At 43.5% G+C, this 16,432-nt stretch overlaps 1 protein-coding gene across 1 annotated transcript; it reads left to right on the forward strand.

Annotated features, from left to right (window-relative positions):
- The first annotated feature begins 2,891 nt into the window (after window positions 1–2,891).
- On the forward strand, window positions 2,892–9,341 carry LOC107389447 (olfactory receptor 13C2-like). The gene is made up of 2 exons (XM_015965577.3): window positions 2,892–3,808; window positions 9,155–9,341. The coding sequence occupies exons 1-2, from the start codon at window positions 2,892–2,894 to the stop codon at window positions 9,249–9,251; spliced, it is 1,014 nt and encodes a 337-aa protein (XP_015821063.2). The 3' UTR covers window positions 9,252–9,341.
- Window positions 9,342–16,432: the final 7,091 nt, after the last annotated feature.

Genomic DNA, 16,432 nt, shown 5'->3' on the forward strand with positions numbered 1-16,432 from the left:
AAAAATTGTCAGCTCTAAAAATATTTCAAGCTACTTTATCAGTTACAAACAACTCAATATTACAGTGAAATGTATTCATCTACTTATCACCTTACTGTGTATGACTCGTCTTCACTCGTCATCTAGAATATTCTGGAGCGGAGTCAGAAATGGCAACAGTCAAGAAACTCATGAAACAGGAGTGAAATAGTGACCAATGTAAATAGACTGCAGAAACCAAATTTGACCACAGGGAGTTATTCTTACATAATGCATTTTTAAGGATGAGTCTGATGTTTTCACAAAACACTGATTTCTAAATTGTGTGGAAAGTTTCCCCTAGATGTATTGGATTGCGTAATTTCTAACACAGTTGTTGTGAAACTGTAGCTGTTTAACCCTTTATAGGGCGCTCACTGAAGTAGTTTAAATTAAAACAATTCAACCCCAGTTATTGTAGTCCATAACCAAAGTAAATTTCTGTTGTTACAATTTTCAAATGTATTTGTCATGCAGAAAATTAGAGAAAATTAAGTGATCAAATATGGACCATTTTTGATCTAATATAAAACATTAGAATATTTTTTAGTTGAGGATCTGCTTCAATGTCATCTTCTTCCTGTTCATCATCATCACTGATGGCGAGATCGGCTGGCACAATATTTGTCGTCCTCCATTTTCCAAAGACATCTTAGATTAAAACTGCTAAATATGTTCAATATCATAATTGTCAATATCAAAATTGTTATTATTACTGTTACCATGAATGTAAAGATCATGTCTAAAAAAACAACAAATTTTACCAAAATATATACCAAATTTCTTGTACTTGTTCAGAGCATATGTTCAAATATGGCAGATTTGATTTTCATGCGATGATTTCACCAACTTCGTAGAGTTTAACATTTATAACACATGTATCCTTCTTTAGCACAACTAGTCAACCTTGTGATGGGAGAGTTTCATAAACCTGTAGGGTTTGATAAATTGAGTGCTTTAAGACCTCAATATATATTACCTCTACTTATGACCAGTAAGCTGTGATACTCTATATAAATATAGAATATCAACCTGCTTGGTCTTTACTGTGTTTAATCAGAAGATTCTAGGATTCTTTGTTTTATTCAGGGATTGTACACACTTCATTTTTATTTAGAAAAGAATCAAGTTTATAAAAGCACGAATTTATTTTACAAACAATTCAAACATGACAAGTTAACTAATATTTACCGTGAGTGGATGAATCTAGATGGAGTAGGTGTAGTGTATGGTGCCTATGTGTGAATGTGATGTTATCAGAACTTCTGCATCTAGGAGAGCTGAGTTCTGGGTGTAAAAGAATTTGGTTTGCGTTAAGCTAAGAAGTTGATTCTTATCAAAAGGCATCAGACTCTGTGTGTCTACTTCACCCGTTCTCGGAGACCCTCTTCGTGGATCCGAAGGTCAGAGAACTTGGATGACCTCTGGCACCCAGGTCCAGTAGATTGACCACAGCACCGACATCTCCAGTCCAGAGATGTCTCGGGTCAGGACAGATGGATGGAACCACGCGTCTGGGACTCTTTAAGGAGTCGAAACAATATCAGCTTGTTCTACAGGAACTGTTTGCTGTATCAGCTTTGTAGGTGCAAAAAGGTTTTGACAGCGTGTCAAAAGCTTTGATGGGTTTGAGAGGTTTTGCTTCAGATGGCCGGCCTGAAGCTTTCTCAAGAACTGAAGAATCACCAGAGTGATCCGGTTTTAATGTTCTCATGTTATGATTTGTGTAGCCAACCAGATGTTGACAAGTTGAGGAATATTACCAAGGCAACCTCAGAAACACACCTTCTTTGATACCAGATGCTCTGATCAAAGGGCTATGTCCCGCGTTTAACTTAACTTTGTCCTTGTGTGAGTGCAAATGGTGATGACCTTGTCATATCAACATGCTGAAACATATTTCAATCAATGTAATCATAACACAACATTCATTTCAAACTTCAATCACTCAAGCACAGATTAATGAAAGCATTTCATTATATTATAATTATTATAAGTAGCAATAAACAAACGTTTTTTTTATGATTATTGAACTTATAAGTTTAAAAGTTCATATTTAATTTAAGAAATCATTCTTTGATTTAGCAACTAATCCGAGCTGCGAGTGTTCCTTATTCAGAGGCATGAAGAATCCTGTAGGACGATAAGGGAAGCTTGGACCTTGAGGAGAGAACATTATTGCTGACAATATGTTATCGTGTGTTCAGAGCTGCAGAGAGGCTCTGAGCTTCAGCTGGTGGGATGAAGGCAGGCAGATTAAAGGGAACACATGCAGTCTCATGTCTCCATTTTGACCAGATGTTGAAGGGTCAAACTGTACCTAAAAACTGACCATTGCTGGACGTTACGAACCTAGCATTGTTAGTTTTAGAGATCTGACTGTAAACACGAAAGGAGACTGAGCGGTTTTCTGATTCTGCAAACACACCAATATTTGGCGCCTTATAGCTCTGCACCGATTGGTGGAATGGCTCCACGGTGTGAATTGTAACTAGCCTGATTTCTGATGATTGGTTGGGTAAAATTTCTAAATTCTAAGAGTCTGTGAAAAAGCACATCGACATCATTTATGATGTGAGTGGAAGTGTCCAAATGTAGACTTTGGCCCTGAAAAGGGGGTAATGCTAAACTGTCATGTAGACTAAACAGAGAAACAGTGTGGTGTTCCTTCAGAGCTTACACCTTCAGGGAGGTGGGGCACTGATAAAAACAACCTTTACACAGTCTGAGTGACTCAGTCTGTGCAACTAGTGGAGAACACACAAGCTATCTTTGAATTCAGGTACTGGAATAGGCACTGGCTGGACTTTGTGGCAACTCTGTAGATATTGAGTCTTTAACTATTGAACATTTACACTAGATAAACAGCATTCATGGATAATGAATGGAACAATACCTACATAACTCTGGGGGGGTATGTAGACATTAGCAAATGCAGGTATTTATATTTTTCCATTATGTTTACAGTATATGTTTTAATAATTGGTAGTAACTCTACTATTGTGTATGTTATCTGGATTCAGAAAAACCTCCATGAGCCCATGTACATATTTATTGCTGCATTGTTGTTTAACTGTGTTCTGTACAGCACCACTGTTTACCCAAAACTCCTGATTGACTTTTTATCAGAAAAACAGATCATATCATATTCAGCCTGCCTCTTCCAGTTCTTCGTATTTTATTCTGTGGGTTGGACTGAGTTTTTACTGTTGGCAGCCATGGCTTTTGACAGATACGTTTCAGTATGTAAACCCCTGAGATACCGATCTATTATGAAAAGGAACACAGTGAAAATGTTTCTTATTTTGGCCTGGTTTTTGCCTGCTTGTCATATTGCAGTACAGGCAATCCAGAGTGCTAAAGCTAAATTATGTAACTTAAAACTGAAGGGAATATTTTGTAACAATGCCATCTACACACTTCATTGTGTAAGATCAGAACCAATTACTATATTTGGGGTTTTTGCTTTATCAGATCTTGTAATACTTCCCATGCTTTTTACAGTTTTTACTTATACAAAGATATTTATAATTTCCTATCAAAGCTCTAATGACTTCCGGAAAAAAACTGCTGAGACCTGTACACCCCACCTGTTAATCTTGATCAGCTACTTCTGTTTGATGTCGTATGATATAATTATTGCTCGAGTGGAATCTGATTTCCCTAAAACTGCTCGTTTTGTAATGACATTGCAAATATTTCTATATCATCCTTTGTTTAATCCTTTTATATATGGGCTCAAAATGAAGCAAATTTGTAATCATCTCAAAAAATTGTTTTCTTCATCCAAAATCTGAAATGTTCTGTTTGTCTGAATTATGTTTGTTAAAATCTATAATTGTGCGTTTTATCCAGTTTCCTAAATCAATAATCAGATTTTGAACATTTTAATGTAATAATGTCGACAATGCTGAGTTTATTTTCACACAAAATTCATTATAAATAAATAATATTTCAGCGTTTATTAGTTTTATCATAGAATGTCGCAGAGGGCGATATTACTATTTGTTTTTTCAGACAAAAAGGTATTCAACACACAAATCACTATAGACTAAACAATTTGGATGCCACAGCTAAACTGGAAAGTTGTGAGCATACTTGTTTACATCTTTTACTTTGTATTTATAATCTCTTCATCATTTGAACAAAAACATCTTTAGGGATGTTATCTGCATGGTGGTGCAGTGGTTAGCACTGTTGCCTCGCAGCATGAAGGTTGCAGGTTCGAAACTCGGCTGTGGCCTTTCTGCGTGGAGTTGCGTGTTCTCCCCATGCATAAATGGGTTTCCTCCAGGTACTCCGGTTTCCCCCACAGATCACAACATGCCCTATAGGTTATAAATTGTAAGTCGCTTTGCATCTTCAGTCTATGATGAAATAACCATAAAATAACCATACCTGTCAAACAATTTGTTCTCACTTTTAAACTTTAATTCTTCTCACTATTCATTAGTTTTATGCATCAAAACCCCACTTTTCTGATGAGAAAGTACAGGATTTAATGTCAAAATATCTGGAAATGGCATTTACCATCTCATTATGTAAGGTTTTATACATACTATTGTACAAATGTATTAACCAGAGCAGCGATAGGCAACCCTGGATGCCCTGCATGTTTTCCAGCCATGCATGAACTTGCAGCAGCTTCTAAGTGGCTGAACACACCTGATCCAGGTAATCAACAGCAGGAACAACAAAGATAGTTGGAAAACAAGTAGGACTGTGGCTCTTTAGGACCAGGGTTGCCTATCCCTGAACCAGAATAAGCCCCATCTTCTCATTTTTCTTATCCTTTAACAAATTAAGGCTCTGAATGTAATATTGTAAAATAAAAACTTTCTGGTTTATAATATTTTTCTGAAAAAATCTACAAAGACTTGTTTGTAAAATCTATGAATCAGAAAGTCATAAATTATAATACAACAAAAGCTATTTTATCTTTGTTTTGACTTGATGTAATTTTATCACTGGACAACAAATACATACACTCACTGGTCACGTTATTGGGTACACCTGTCCAAATGCTCGTTAACGCAAATTATCAACCAGACATGGTGGCATTGGCAACTCAATGCATTTAGGCACGTTGACACAGTCAAAACGATCTGCTGCAGTTCAACTCGAGCTTCAGAATAGGGGAAAAAAGTTGATTTACGTTACTTTGAACGTGGCATGGTTGTTGGTGCCAGATGGGTTGGTCTGAGTGATCCAGAAACTGCTGACCGTGAGGGAGCAGCCCTCTCTCACAACACACACACTCTCACTTTAGACATTCAGGGAAATATTGTAGTAGCCATGATTCATTAATTTCCCCAGCATCAGGGCATGGCTTCTCCAGGTGTGCACCCCTGGACACGCCTTCATGTTTTGCATTATTTTCCACACACATACATCCCAGATTTGTTACATATTTTTTCTATAAAATAATTGGTGTGATATTGAACATGGGAAGTGATTAGGAGTGAGGAAAAAGTATTAAAGCTCTCAGTGGTTGACTGAAAAAAGCTGAGTTTTGTTTGGCTGGCTGGGAAGGAAGTCATATTTTCAGCAGGACTGCTGCTGTGTACTTTGTATAAAGACATGTCTCTGTTGCCCCTGGATGGCAGGATTCTACTTTAAAACCAAAATTACTTCACTGCACCCTCTGGTGCTCCAGTGTGGATTATTTGAATAAACGGCTCCATGACAGATTATCACGCACAACCGTCTCTAGGATTTACAGAGAATGGTCCGAAAAATGGAAAACATCCAATGAGCGGCAGTTCTGTTGGCGAAAATGCCTTGTTGATGCTGGAGGTCAGAGGAGAATGGCCAGACTGGTTCAAGCTGATAGAAAGGCAACAGTAAGTCAAATAACCACTTGTTACAACCAAGGGATGCTGAAGAGCATCTCTGAACAGACAACACATCGAACCTGGAGGCAGATGGGCGACAGCAGCAGATAACCACTGTCACATTGTATGTTAGGAGGAGGTTAGGACCCAAGATGCAGATACCCCAGATGACACGAGGCAGGAACGTTTAAAAGTAAAATTCCTTTATTAAGGAGGATGAACAAAAATCCAAACTGGCAGGAAGCCAAAAACCCAAAATCCTGAATCCCAGGAGAACCAAAAGCTCACTTAGAGCACAAAACCTGAGACGAGATACTGAAGCTCACACAGAGCACCAGAAAACGCTGACAAACGACAATGAACCAACACCAAACAGAGACAAGACAGGGCTTAAATACACAGGGAGAACAATTAAGGAAACAGGAAGCAGGTGTGTGGAGTGAGGGCTGGAGGGAAGGCAGGTGACACAAATGATCTAAATGGGGGAAACAGAACCAATGGAGGGCAGATAAACCTAAACATAAAACTAAACCTAGGACTCACACAAACACATACATATACTGAGACATACAATGAACTGGGGCAGGACATGCACACACACACACTGACACAAATAAACTCACACACACACACATACACTAAGCTGGGAATAAGAGGCTGGAGCTACAACTGGAGGGGCAGAGGATAACTAAATGAACACCGGTCCTGAGGGAATGATAAGAGGCCTACAAGCAGAAGACACATAATAGAGACACAGACAAAGGACACATGAGGGCGCTATGAGACACAAAAGGGGAATCTAGAGAGGGATGAAGGACATCAGGAGACACATGGGGAAAGACGCAGACACAGACCATGACAACCACACCGGGGGCCACTCCTGTCAGCTGAGAACAGGAAACTGAGGCTACAATAGGCTACAATTCACACAGGCTCACCAAATGAACAATAGAAGATTGGAAAAATACTGCCTGGTTTGATGAGTCTCGATTTTTGCTGCGACATTCGGATGGTAGGGTCAGTCAATTAGGCTTTAACCTATGTACTACTGATGATGTCTTTTCTGACCACAAGCCAGTGTTTTTTGAAGCAAATGTGTGTAGCAGTCTAATGCCCCCCCCCCCCCCCCCCCCCCCGTACCTGGTATTCATTGATGACCTATGAACTCAGAAACTTCTGTTCAATTGTCCTCCTTAATTAATGAGACTGTGTCTCATTAACTCATCTAGACCTCCCTGGATGGGTTATTATTTTTTAAGTGAAACCTATAAGACCATCCTTGATGTAATTGCACTTCTTTGTCCTAGGCGTGGGAATCGTGCGACTAAATTATGGGTTACTGATGCTACTCGGGCTGCAAGTAGGGAATGCAGAAGATAGGAGAAAAAGTGGATAAGGTATCATCTGCAAGCATCCTTGATTCCATTAAGGGGAAGTTTGAAATCCTATCAGGATGCAGTTAAATCTTCAAATCTACTTCCGCAATTTGGGGTTGTGGCAAATCTCGGCAGGCACGCTCTTTTTGGCACAACACGGTCAATTTTTTCAGATGCACTAACCATGTTTCACCACTGAGGGATGACAGATTACCATTCTTATGCATCACACAGCAAGCCTGCACCAGTTATAGTGTAGGTCTATAAGGAGCCTAACAGCCAAATTCCACTACCTCCGCTCCACTCCGGCACGAACTCCGGAGCAAAATCGGTCCCGTTAGAGTCAATCAGAGCAATTCCACTACTGCGGCTGTGCTCCGGCAGTGCGGCGCAGTGCGCCGCCCTCTGTTCCGGCGTCCGGCAAAACTAGAACGTCTCCTCCCTTTCCGATCAGCTCATGGGTTCCTGGATGAAAGAAAAAAATTTCTGCAAGTCAATGGGACTAAAAGAGCAATTTTTCATTCCCTTTATCCTCATGCCCTGGATCGCACATCAATCAATCAATCAATCAATCAACATGGTTTATTTGGTTATTTTAAAAATAAGAAAAGGAAAAACACAATAATACAAGTATTGCAAGTAGAATAACCAAAATGGGCAGAAGCCTAGCATTTTAGGCCTACCCTGTTTACGTAATGAAATTTCTACTTAGAATGTAAAAATGAAAAATAATAATAACAAAATAGTAGTAATAATAATAATAACAGTAAAAGAAAAAATAACAGTAAAAATATTTAAATAACATATGTTGTACTTCAATTTAAATGAAAAAAAAAATATGCGTGTTTCAGCATGCCAGTCACATACTTAGTGGTTTATAAGCTTGTGGGAAGTTTTTGGGATCTGTCAGGTCCCTCCCGGTAGCTGCCTGGTGGTGTCTGGATCCCTGGGGTCTGTCGGGCCCTCGGCGGCATCAGTCGCCCTTGGCCATTGTGTTTCGAGCTTAGCCAGCTCGCGGATGGGCGGCTGCGGGCGGGCCTGGGGGCTTGCCATTGTTTTCTTCCAGGGCTCTGGTGGCTGCTGGTTGTGACCCCGTGCGTAATCCTCTGCGCCTCTCGAGAGGGGGGTTGGAGCTTCTCCGGCAGCTGTCTCCCTATTTCCTGTGCTTCGGAGAGACCAATAGATCTCTAGGGCTTGCAAATCCTTCATCTTCCACACATATGGTATATATGTTGTGTGTGTGTGTGTGCCTGCTCTGTCTTCTCGATCCCCAGTGGGTCATGGCGGATGGCTGCTTACACTGAGCCAGGATCCTCTGGAGGTTTCTTCCTGCTAAAAGGGAGTTTTCCTCTCCACTGTCGCTAAATGCTTGCTTAGTATGAGGATTGCTGTAAAGACTCTGACACTAGTCAGTGACTTGATGCAATTTGCTGGGTTCCTTTTGTAGGAAACATTTTACTGATTGGCTTAATGAACTGACCTGTATTGGAATGTTTACTATGTGAAGTGCCTTGACACAACTTTTGTCGTGATTTGGTGCTTTATAAATAAACTTAATTGAATTGAACATCATTGGGGGCAGATTTGTGGCCCCTAACACTCGCTACTGGACGCTCCTGTAGAGAAACCTTACATGTACAAGCGCGTGTACACTAGGGGTTGTACGAAATAGTCGACTAGTCGACTTCACGGCTCTGTAGTGACTTTTTATGCCAGTCATCAACTAGTCGCTGTCACGTGATAATGACTGACAAGATGCAGTCCTCGGAAAAGACAGCAGGTGATGAGCCCCTGCGCGTCTGGATCGAGGCGGAGGCGACGCGCTGTGCGGTACTGACACCGGCTGTAAAACGGACATTTAACCAAACTGTGACCTTTTCCCTCTTGCAATTTAACCTTCCCCTCACCCCCATCCTAATCTTAACCAGTTTGTGCATGCAAAGCTCTGATCATTGACGTGCGCTCCAGACATTGCGTCCTGAGCACCGCCAAATCAGGTGTCACCACCTCAAAAACAAATTAAACACGCGATCGTTCATGTCAGCTCATTTCCTTTCATGTTTTCTGTCTGTTATTTGTGCCTGATGCATTTCGCTGCTGCGGAGCGAGGTGCATCACCTGTTGTCCTACGGTGACGCACCCCTAAGATTCCACTATCTCCACTCCGCTCCGCTCCGGCATGAACTCCGCAGTAAAAACAGTCCCGTTGTAGTCGGCCGGCGAGCAGCGGCACTCCGCTGTTTTTGCGGTCGGTAGATCTTTTAGAACTGCAGTTCAAAGGTAACTCATGAGGTGAATATATATGAACCCAGGTAGCAGTTTTTCTTTAGGATTGAGAGGAGATGCAGGAAGATAATAAACAGGCAGGACAGAAAAATAGTCAAATAAAAACAAGTTAGTTTTTGTACCTGATGGTTGCAACAAACAGACACCATTGAAGGTAATCAGAAGTGAGGAACAGAAAATGAAATAATTATTTTAATGTTTAGAGCAGCAGGAAAGGGTGCAGGCGCATCAGTGAGTTTGCTGCTGCTGCGCAGGGGGAGGGGGGAGAGGACTGAAGTAGGATGCAGAAACTACCGTTGTTAAAAGAGATGTGTTAACTTAGAAAATGTGGGCGCAATTTTAATTGTCAAAAACTCCAGCGAACCTACCGACCGAACCCCCCCCCCCCCCCCCCCCGCCGCCGCTTCCGGCGTATGACGTCATCGACGACTAGTCGAGGTCGACTCGACTTTCATTACTTGACTGTCGACTTTAAAAAAAATAAAGTCGTGCAGGCCCTAGTGTACACACACAGGTGCTCACATGGTTGTCTCACAAGGAGGGACTTGGGCATTTTCAACACATCACCTGTGTGGGGGCTGTAGTTCAAAATAAATGCACTATGAATTATTAACGTGTGTTTTTCAGCAAAAATTGTTACTTTTATAAATCCTCATGCTGTTATTTTGGCAGTGGGATATTTTGGTCTGGTTGTATTTTTGTGTCCCTTTTATTCTTTCTCTCAGTCTTTCTGCAGGTCTAGAAGCAGATTTTCGTTCATCATTTATTGTTTATTTTACACAACCAAAAATATTTCTAATAAAGTAAAAAAAAAAACAGATTTATCAGCTTGTAAAAATTTGTAAATACCATGACTACAAATCAGATGTCTGCACGTCGCATATATGACATCACCACAAAATCTCCTCTCCCCTAGCTTAGCTGCTACTTACCACATGGCCAGATTTAGGCTTGTTCTTTCCTTCTAAAGGAAGGATTCAAAGTTCTCTGAACTTACAGCCTTTTTTCCTCTGCTTGTGTCCGTGTCTGGTTCAATGACGTCACCGTGGTGATGCACATTTGTAGTCCTGGACATATTTTCACACAAAATCAAAAATAACTTTTGTCCACATTAGAAAATAAGCGCTTTCTTGGTATCTTTAAAATTCACAGTCATCATATGTCAAATTCACGGCACATAACTAGCGGAATTAGAAAATTGTGTTTTTAGTCCCATTGACTTGCATTCAGTTTTTCATTCTTCGGGGGACCGAAAGTAGATGTGTGTGACTTATGCTCCCTATGGTAAAGATTGTTGCACCCAAGAGGAACAGGAAATATGTCACACAACAACTTGTTCATGATAAAAATGTGAGAACATTTTAAAACTACACTTAAATTTAATTAATTTTTTGTATTATTATTTTTTTCACTTCAGTCCACGCAGCTGTTTGTTAGAAGATGTGCCAACATCATGGGGTCAATCAGCTGAACTCTCCAGCTTCTGGATTTTGATGAACATTTTTTGAGCTAAACTGCAGGCAAGTGGATTGCTGGTTGCTGAGGTGTAACTATGTGTAAATTAAATGTTACAAAAATATGTAAATATGAAATTTGTTTCCTTCAAGATTAATGAAAAAAAATTGTATAAAAAATCATGGTTGAAGAATTCATAATTCATACATCAAATGGCTAACTGGTAAATCGAGAGCTTCGCCTTCTGACTCAGCTCTCTCTTCACCACGACAGACCGGTACAACGCCTGCATCACTGCAGATGCAGCACCAATCCGCCTATCGATCTCACGCTCCAGTTTTCCCTCACTCGTGAACAAGACCCAGAGATACTTAAACTCCTCCACTTGGGGCAGGACCTCATCCCTGACCCGGAGAAGGCATTCTACCCTTTTCCGAATCAAGACCATGGTCTCAGATTTAGAGGAGCTGATTCTCATCCCAGCTGCTTCACACTCGGCCGCAAGCCAGTTGGTGTATGAACATCTATCGATTATATAAATATCCGTGGAGATATATATATATAAATATATATATATATATATATATATATATATATAAGTTTCATTGCCAATTCGTTTGATCTTTCTCAGGGTTTAACAAAGCTGAATAGCAACAACGTTAAATTCTAGTTATGTAGATTAACAATGCTACACTGGTCTGACCAGCATCCTCCCCACCATCTGAGCCAACTCCTTAACAAGAGGATGTCCCACACTGTGGGATTAATAATCTATTCCTACTCCTATTCCAGGCTTATCTCACTTTGTTTCCCATCATTCCCATCATTTGTTTCCACAGTCACAGACACCTCACCCTCACTACTGAAACTCCAACATTACACACTGTACATTAATGCCACTGTTTTGCACATACCAACCTCTGTATATTATATATCTCTTATTTTATTGTTTACTTTATTCATTTCTTAAATATGTATGTACGCATTATACACACACTCACATGCACACACGTAGAAAAATAAAAAACTTAGCACACACATTTAGGAATGTATATACCTTAAATACTATATACATTATTACTTAGATTAGCCATGTTTATATTTTGCTTGTTTTTACGTTATTGTATTTTTGCACAACTGTTGCTGTGAAGCTCGCACTCAAGAATTTCACTCACATGTACTGTACCAGTGTACCTGCACATGTGACGTGACAATAAAAGCGATTTGATTTGATTCTGACCACAGTGTTACAAAACTGGTCATGAGCAGCTTTTATACATCACTTTCATTTTATAAATAAACCTTAATAAACATCCAACACCATCATATGTTCATTTAATTTAATTATCATTTCAAGTTCCACAGTATGCAATGCCATTTAAGATTCCACTTAGCCAGAACACGCTCTCTGACCTTCCTTCTGCTCTGCATTCTGACCTGGTCACCAGCATGTGTGTAATCAAACGTCTCCAGGGAAAAGATGAAAACGCTTTAGCCACGAGGTTCACGTTTGCCTCAGACTTATTTCTGTTTTATAGTCAGGCTGAATCTGCGATCTGCCACCAAACGGACTGGAATAACAAATGCCCCTGCAGTAACATGAGCTGTGGTGAGGTTCATGACGAGGCACTGACCGCTCTGGAGTGGACTTTCACGCGTGATCCCAAAATAGATTCCAATATTTTATTTTCAAATCAAATCAAATCAAATCAACTTTATTTATATAGCACTTTTCAAACAAAAAATGCAACTCAAAGTGCTTTACAGATTAAAATGGCCCCATAAATCCCATATTCCCATCCCAGCCCCCCTCCCCAAGTATAGAACAATTAACAATTACGTTCCCCTCCCGCACCCAAATTTTGACCTTGAATGAAAAACTCTTGTATGCTTTAATCACATAGGAGGCAGTGCTCATCTCTGCCTTCTCTGATTGAATCAGGGTGTGTGTGTGACACAGCTCCATGAGAGCGAAGGTCTCTCCTGTCACTGTCTCTTATTATAAGCGCTATTTCAACCGAAGTTGTAAAATCACTCACTCGCACGTGTGCTCCCATGGGCCGTGGTTCAGCGTCTGACGCACTCTGAACTCCAGATCTCGAGCACTGCATGGCGTGCTGAAAAAGCTGTCCCTGTGTGCTAATATAACAATGCTATAAGGCTCAGATACTCGGATGGGAATCTTTTCATGATTGATTAGTTACCACGATGATGTTCTCTGTGTGTGACGTTTACAATGTCAGGGCGCTTTCATAAGACACGCCGTGGCGGCAGTAGTACGCTGACTTGCCAGCACTGTGTGATAATGTCTTGAACCTGCGGACCATCAGCACCAGTTTCCCTCAGGTTTGTGTTCTCTCCCCTCTGCTGTTCTCCCTGTACACTAACGGCTGCACCTCCAACCATGACTCTGTCAAGTTAATCACGTTTGCAGACGACACCAACATCATCAGACTCATCTTAGACAGGGATGAGTCTGCCTTGTAATGTACCAGTGGTCAAGTTTTCATTAATAAAATTACCAGATAGTAACTTTTAATTTGCAGACACAAACACACCATCTGTCTGGCCTCCAAATCCAGAAAGTTCTGCCCCAGTTCTTGTTATTAGCCAAAGAAGCCATAACATCTTTGCTCAAGGCCTCATGCGAGACTGCTGCATTCCTCACTATGAATAAAGATCAACCTTTTTCTTAAGAAAGGTTTTGCTAAAACATATAACTCACGAAGGATCTTTCATGGCGGTGAAAACGAAGAGTCGGAGTACCCGGCCCGGAGGGTTACCGGGGTCCCACCCTGGAGCCAGGCCTGGGGTTGGGGCCCGTGAGCGAGCGCCTGGTGGCCGGGCTTTCGCCCATGGGGCCCGGCCGGGCCCAGCCCGAACCGGATACATGGGCTCGTCCAACTGTGGACCCACCACCCGCAGGAGGAACATGAAGGGTCCGGTGCAATGTGAATCGGGTGGCAGACCAAGGCGGGAGCCTTGGCGGTCCAATCCCCGGACAAGGAAACTAGTTTTTGGGACATGGAACGTCACCTCGCTGGCGGGGAAGGAGCCGGAGCTTGTGGCAGAGGTTGAGCGGTACCGGCTAGATATAGTCGGACTCACCTCGACACATTGCATTGGCTCTGGAACCCGAGACCTGGAGAGGGGTTGGACACTCTACTTTGCTGGAGTTGCTCCGGGTGAGAGGCGGAGGGCTGGGGTTGGCTTTTTGTTAGCCCCGAGACTCTCTGCCTGTGTGTTGGGGTTTACCCCGGGGGACAAGAGGGTAGCTTCCTTGCGCCTTCGGGTCGGGGAACGGGTCCTGACTGTTGTTTGTGCGTATGGGCCAAATATCAGTTCAGAGTACCCACCCTTTTTGGAGTCCCTGGGACGAGTGCTAGATAGTGCTCCATCAGGGGACTCCATTGTCCTGCTGGGGGACTTCAATGCTCACGTGGGCAATGACAGCTTGACCTGGAGGGGTGTGATTGGGAGGAACGGCCCACCTGATCAGAACTCGAGCGGTGTTTTGTTATTGGACTTCTGTGCAAGCCGCAGTTTGGCCATAACGAACACCATGTTCGAACATAAGGATGCCCACCGGTACACTTGGTACCAGGGCAGCCTAGGTCACAGGTCGATGATAGATTTTGTAGTCGTATCATCTGACCTGCGACCGTATGTTTTGGACACCCGAGTGAAGAGAGGGGCGGAGCTGTCAACTGATCACCACCTGGTGGTGAGTTGGATCAGATGGCAAGGGAACATGCCGCGTAGACCTGGCAGACCCAAACGCATAGTGAGGGTCTGCTGGGAACGCCTGGCAGAAGAACCTGTCAAGACGGTCTTCAACTCCCACCTCCGGCAGAGCTTTGACCACGTCCCGAGAGCAGTGGGGGACATTGAGTCCGAGTGGGCCTTGTTCCACTCTGCGATTGTCGAGGCGGCTGTTGCTAGCTGTGGTCGTAAGGTGGCCGGTGCCAGTCGTGGTGGCAACCCCCGTACCCGCTGGTGGACACCAGAGGTTCGGGGAGCCGTCAGGCTGAAGAAGGAGGCCTACAGGGCGTGGCTGGTCTGTGGGTCTCCGGAGGCAGCAGACAGGTACCGGATAGCCAAGCGGGGTGCAGCAGTGGCAGTTGCCGAGGCAAAATCTCGGGCGTGGGAAGAGTTTGGTGAGGCCATGGAGAAAGACTATCGATCGGCTCCAAAGAGGTTCTGGCAAACTGTCCGGCGCCTCAGGAGAGGAAGGCAGCAACTCGCTCACACTGTTTACAGTGGGGATGGGGAGCTGCTGACGTCAACTGAGGCTATAGTCGGACGGTGGAAGGAATACTTTGAGGAGCTCCTCAATCCCACCAATGCGCATTCCGAGGAGGAACCAGAGCTGGGAGGCCTGGGGATGGACTGTCCGATCTCGGGGGCAGAAGTTGCTGAGGTAGTCAAACAACTACACAGCGGCGGAGCCCCGGGGGCGGATGAGGTTCGTCCTGGGCATCTCAAGGCTATGGATGTTGTAGGGCTGTCATGGTTGACACGTCTCTACAACATTGCGTGGTCATCGGGGGCAGTTCCTAGGGAGTGGCAGACCGGGGTGGTGGTCCCCATCTTTAAGAAGGGTGACCTGAGGGTGTGTTCCAACTATAGGGGGATCACACTCCTCAGCCTCCCTGGAAAGGTCTACTCCAAGGTACTGGAGAGGAGGGTCCGATCGATAGTTGAATCTCAGATAGAGGAGGAGCAATGTGGTTTTCGTCCTGGCCGTGGAACTGTGGACCAGCTCTATACCCTTGCAAGGGTGATGGAGGGGGCATGGGAGTTTGCCCAACCAATCCACATGTGCTTTGTGGATTTGGAGAAGGCTTATGACCGTGTCCCCAGGGGCACCCTGTGGGGGACGCTCCAGGAGTATGGGGTGGGTGGCTTTCTGTTAAGGGCCATTCAGTCCCTTTACCAGAGGAGCGTGAGTTTGGTCCGCATAGCCGGTAGTAAGTCGGACCTGTTCCCAGTGAGGGTTGGACTCCGCCAGGGCTGCCCTTTGTCACCGGTTCTGTTCATCACATTTATGGACAGAATTTCTAGACGCAGCCGTGGTGTGGAGTGTGTCGAGTTTGGTGGCAGGAGAATCTCGTCTCTGCTTTTTGCGGATGATGTGGTCCTCCTAGCTTCATCCAGCTCTGACCTTCAGCTCTTGCTGGGTAGGTTCGCGGCCGAATGTGAAGCGGCTGGGATGAGGATCAGCACCTCCAAATCTGAGACCATGGTTCTCGACCGGAAAAGGGTGGCTTGCCACCTCCGGGTCGGGGGAGAGGTCCTACCTCAAGTGGAGGAGTTTAAGTATCTCGGGGTCTTGTTCACGAGTGAGGGTAGGAGGGATCGGGAGATCGACAGGCGGATTGGTTCGGCGTCTGCAGTGATGCGGACGCTGAGCCGATCTGTCGTGGGGAAGAGGGAGCTGAGCCAGAAAGCCAGGCTCTCGAT

Source organism: Nothobranchius furzeri, chromosome 14 (genome assembly GCF_043380555.1).
Source record: "Nothobranchius furzeri strain GRZ-AD chromosome 14, NfurGRZ-RIMD1, whole genome shotgun sequence".
Classification (NCBI taxonomy): Eukaryota; Metazoa; Chordata; class Actinopteri; order Cyprinodontiformes; family Nothobranchiidae; genus Nothobranchius; species Nothobranchius furzeri.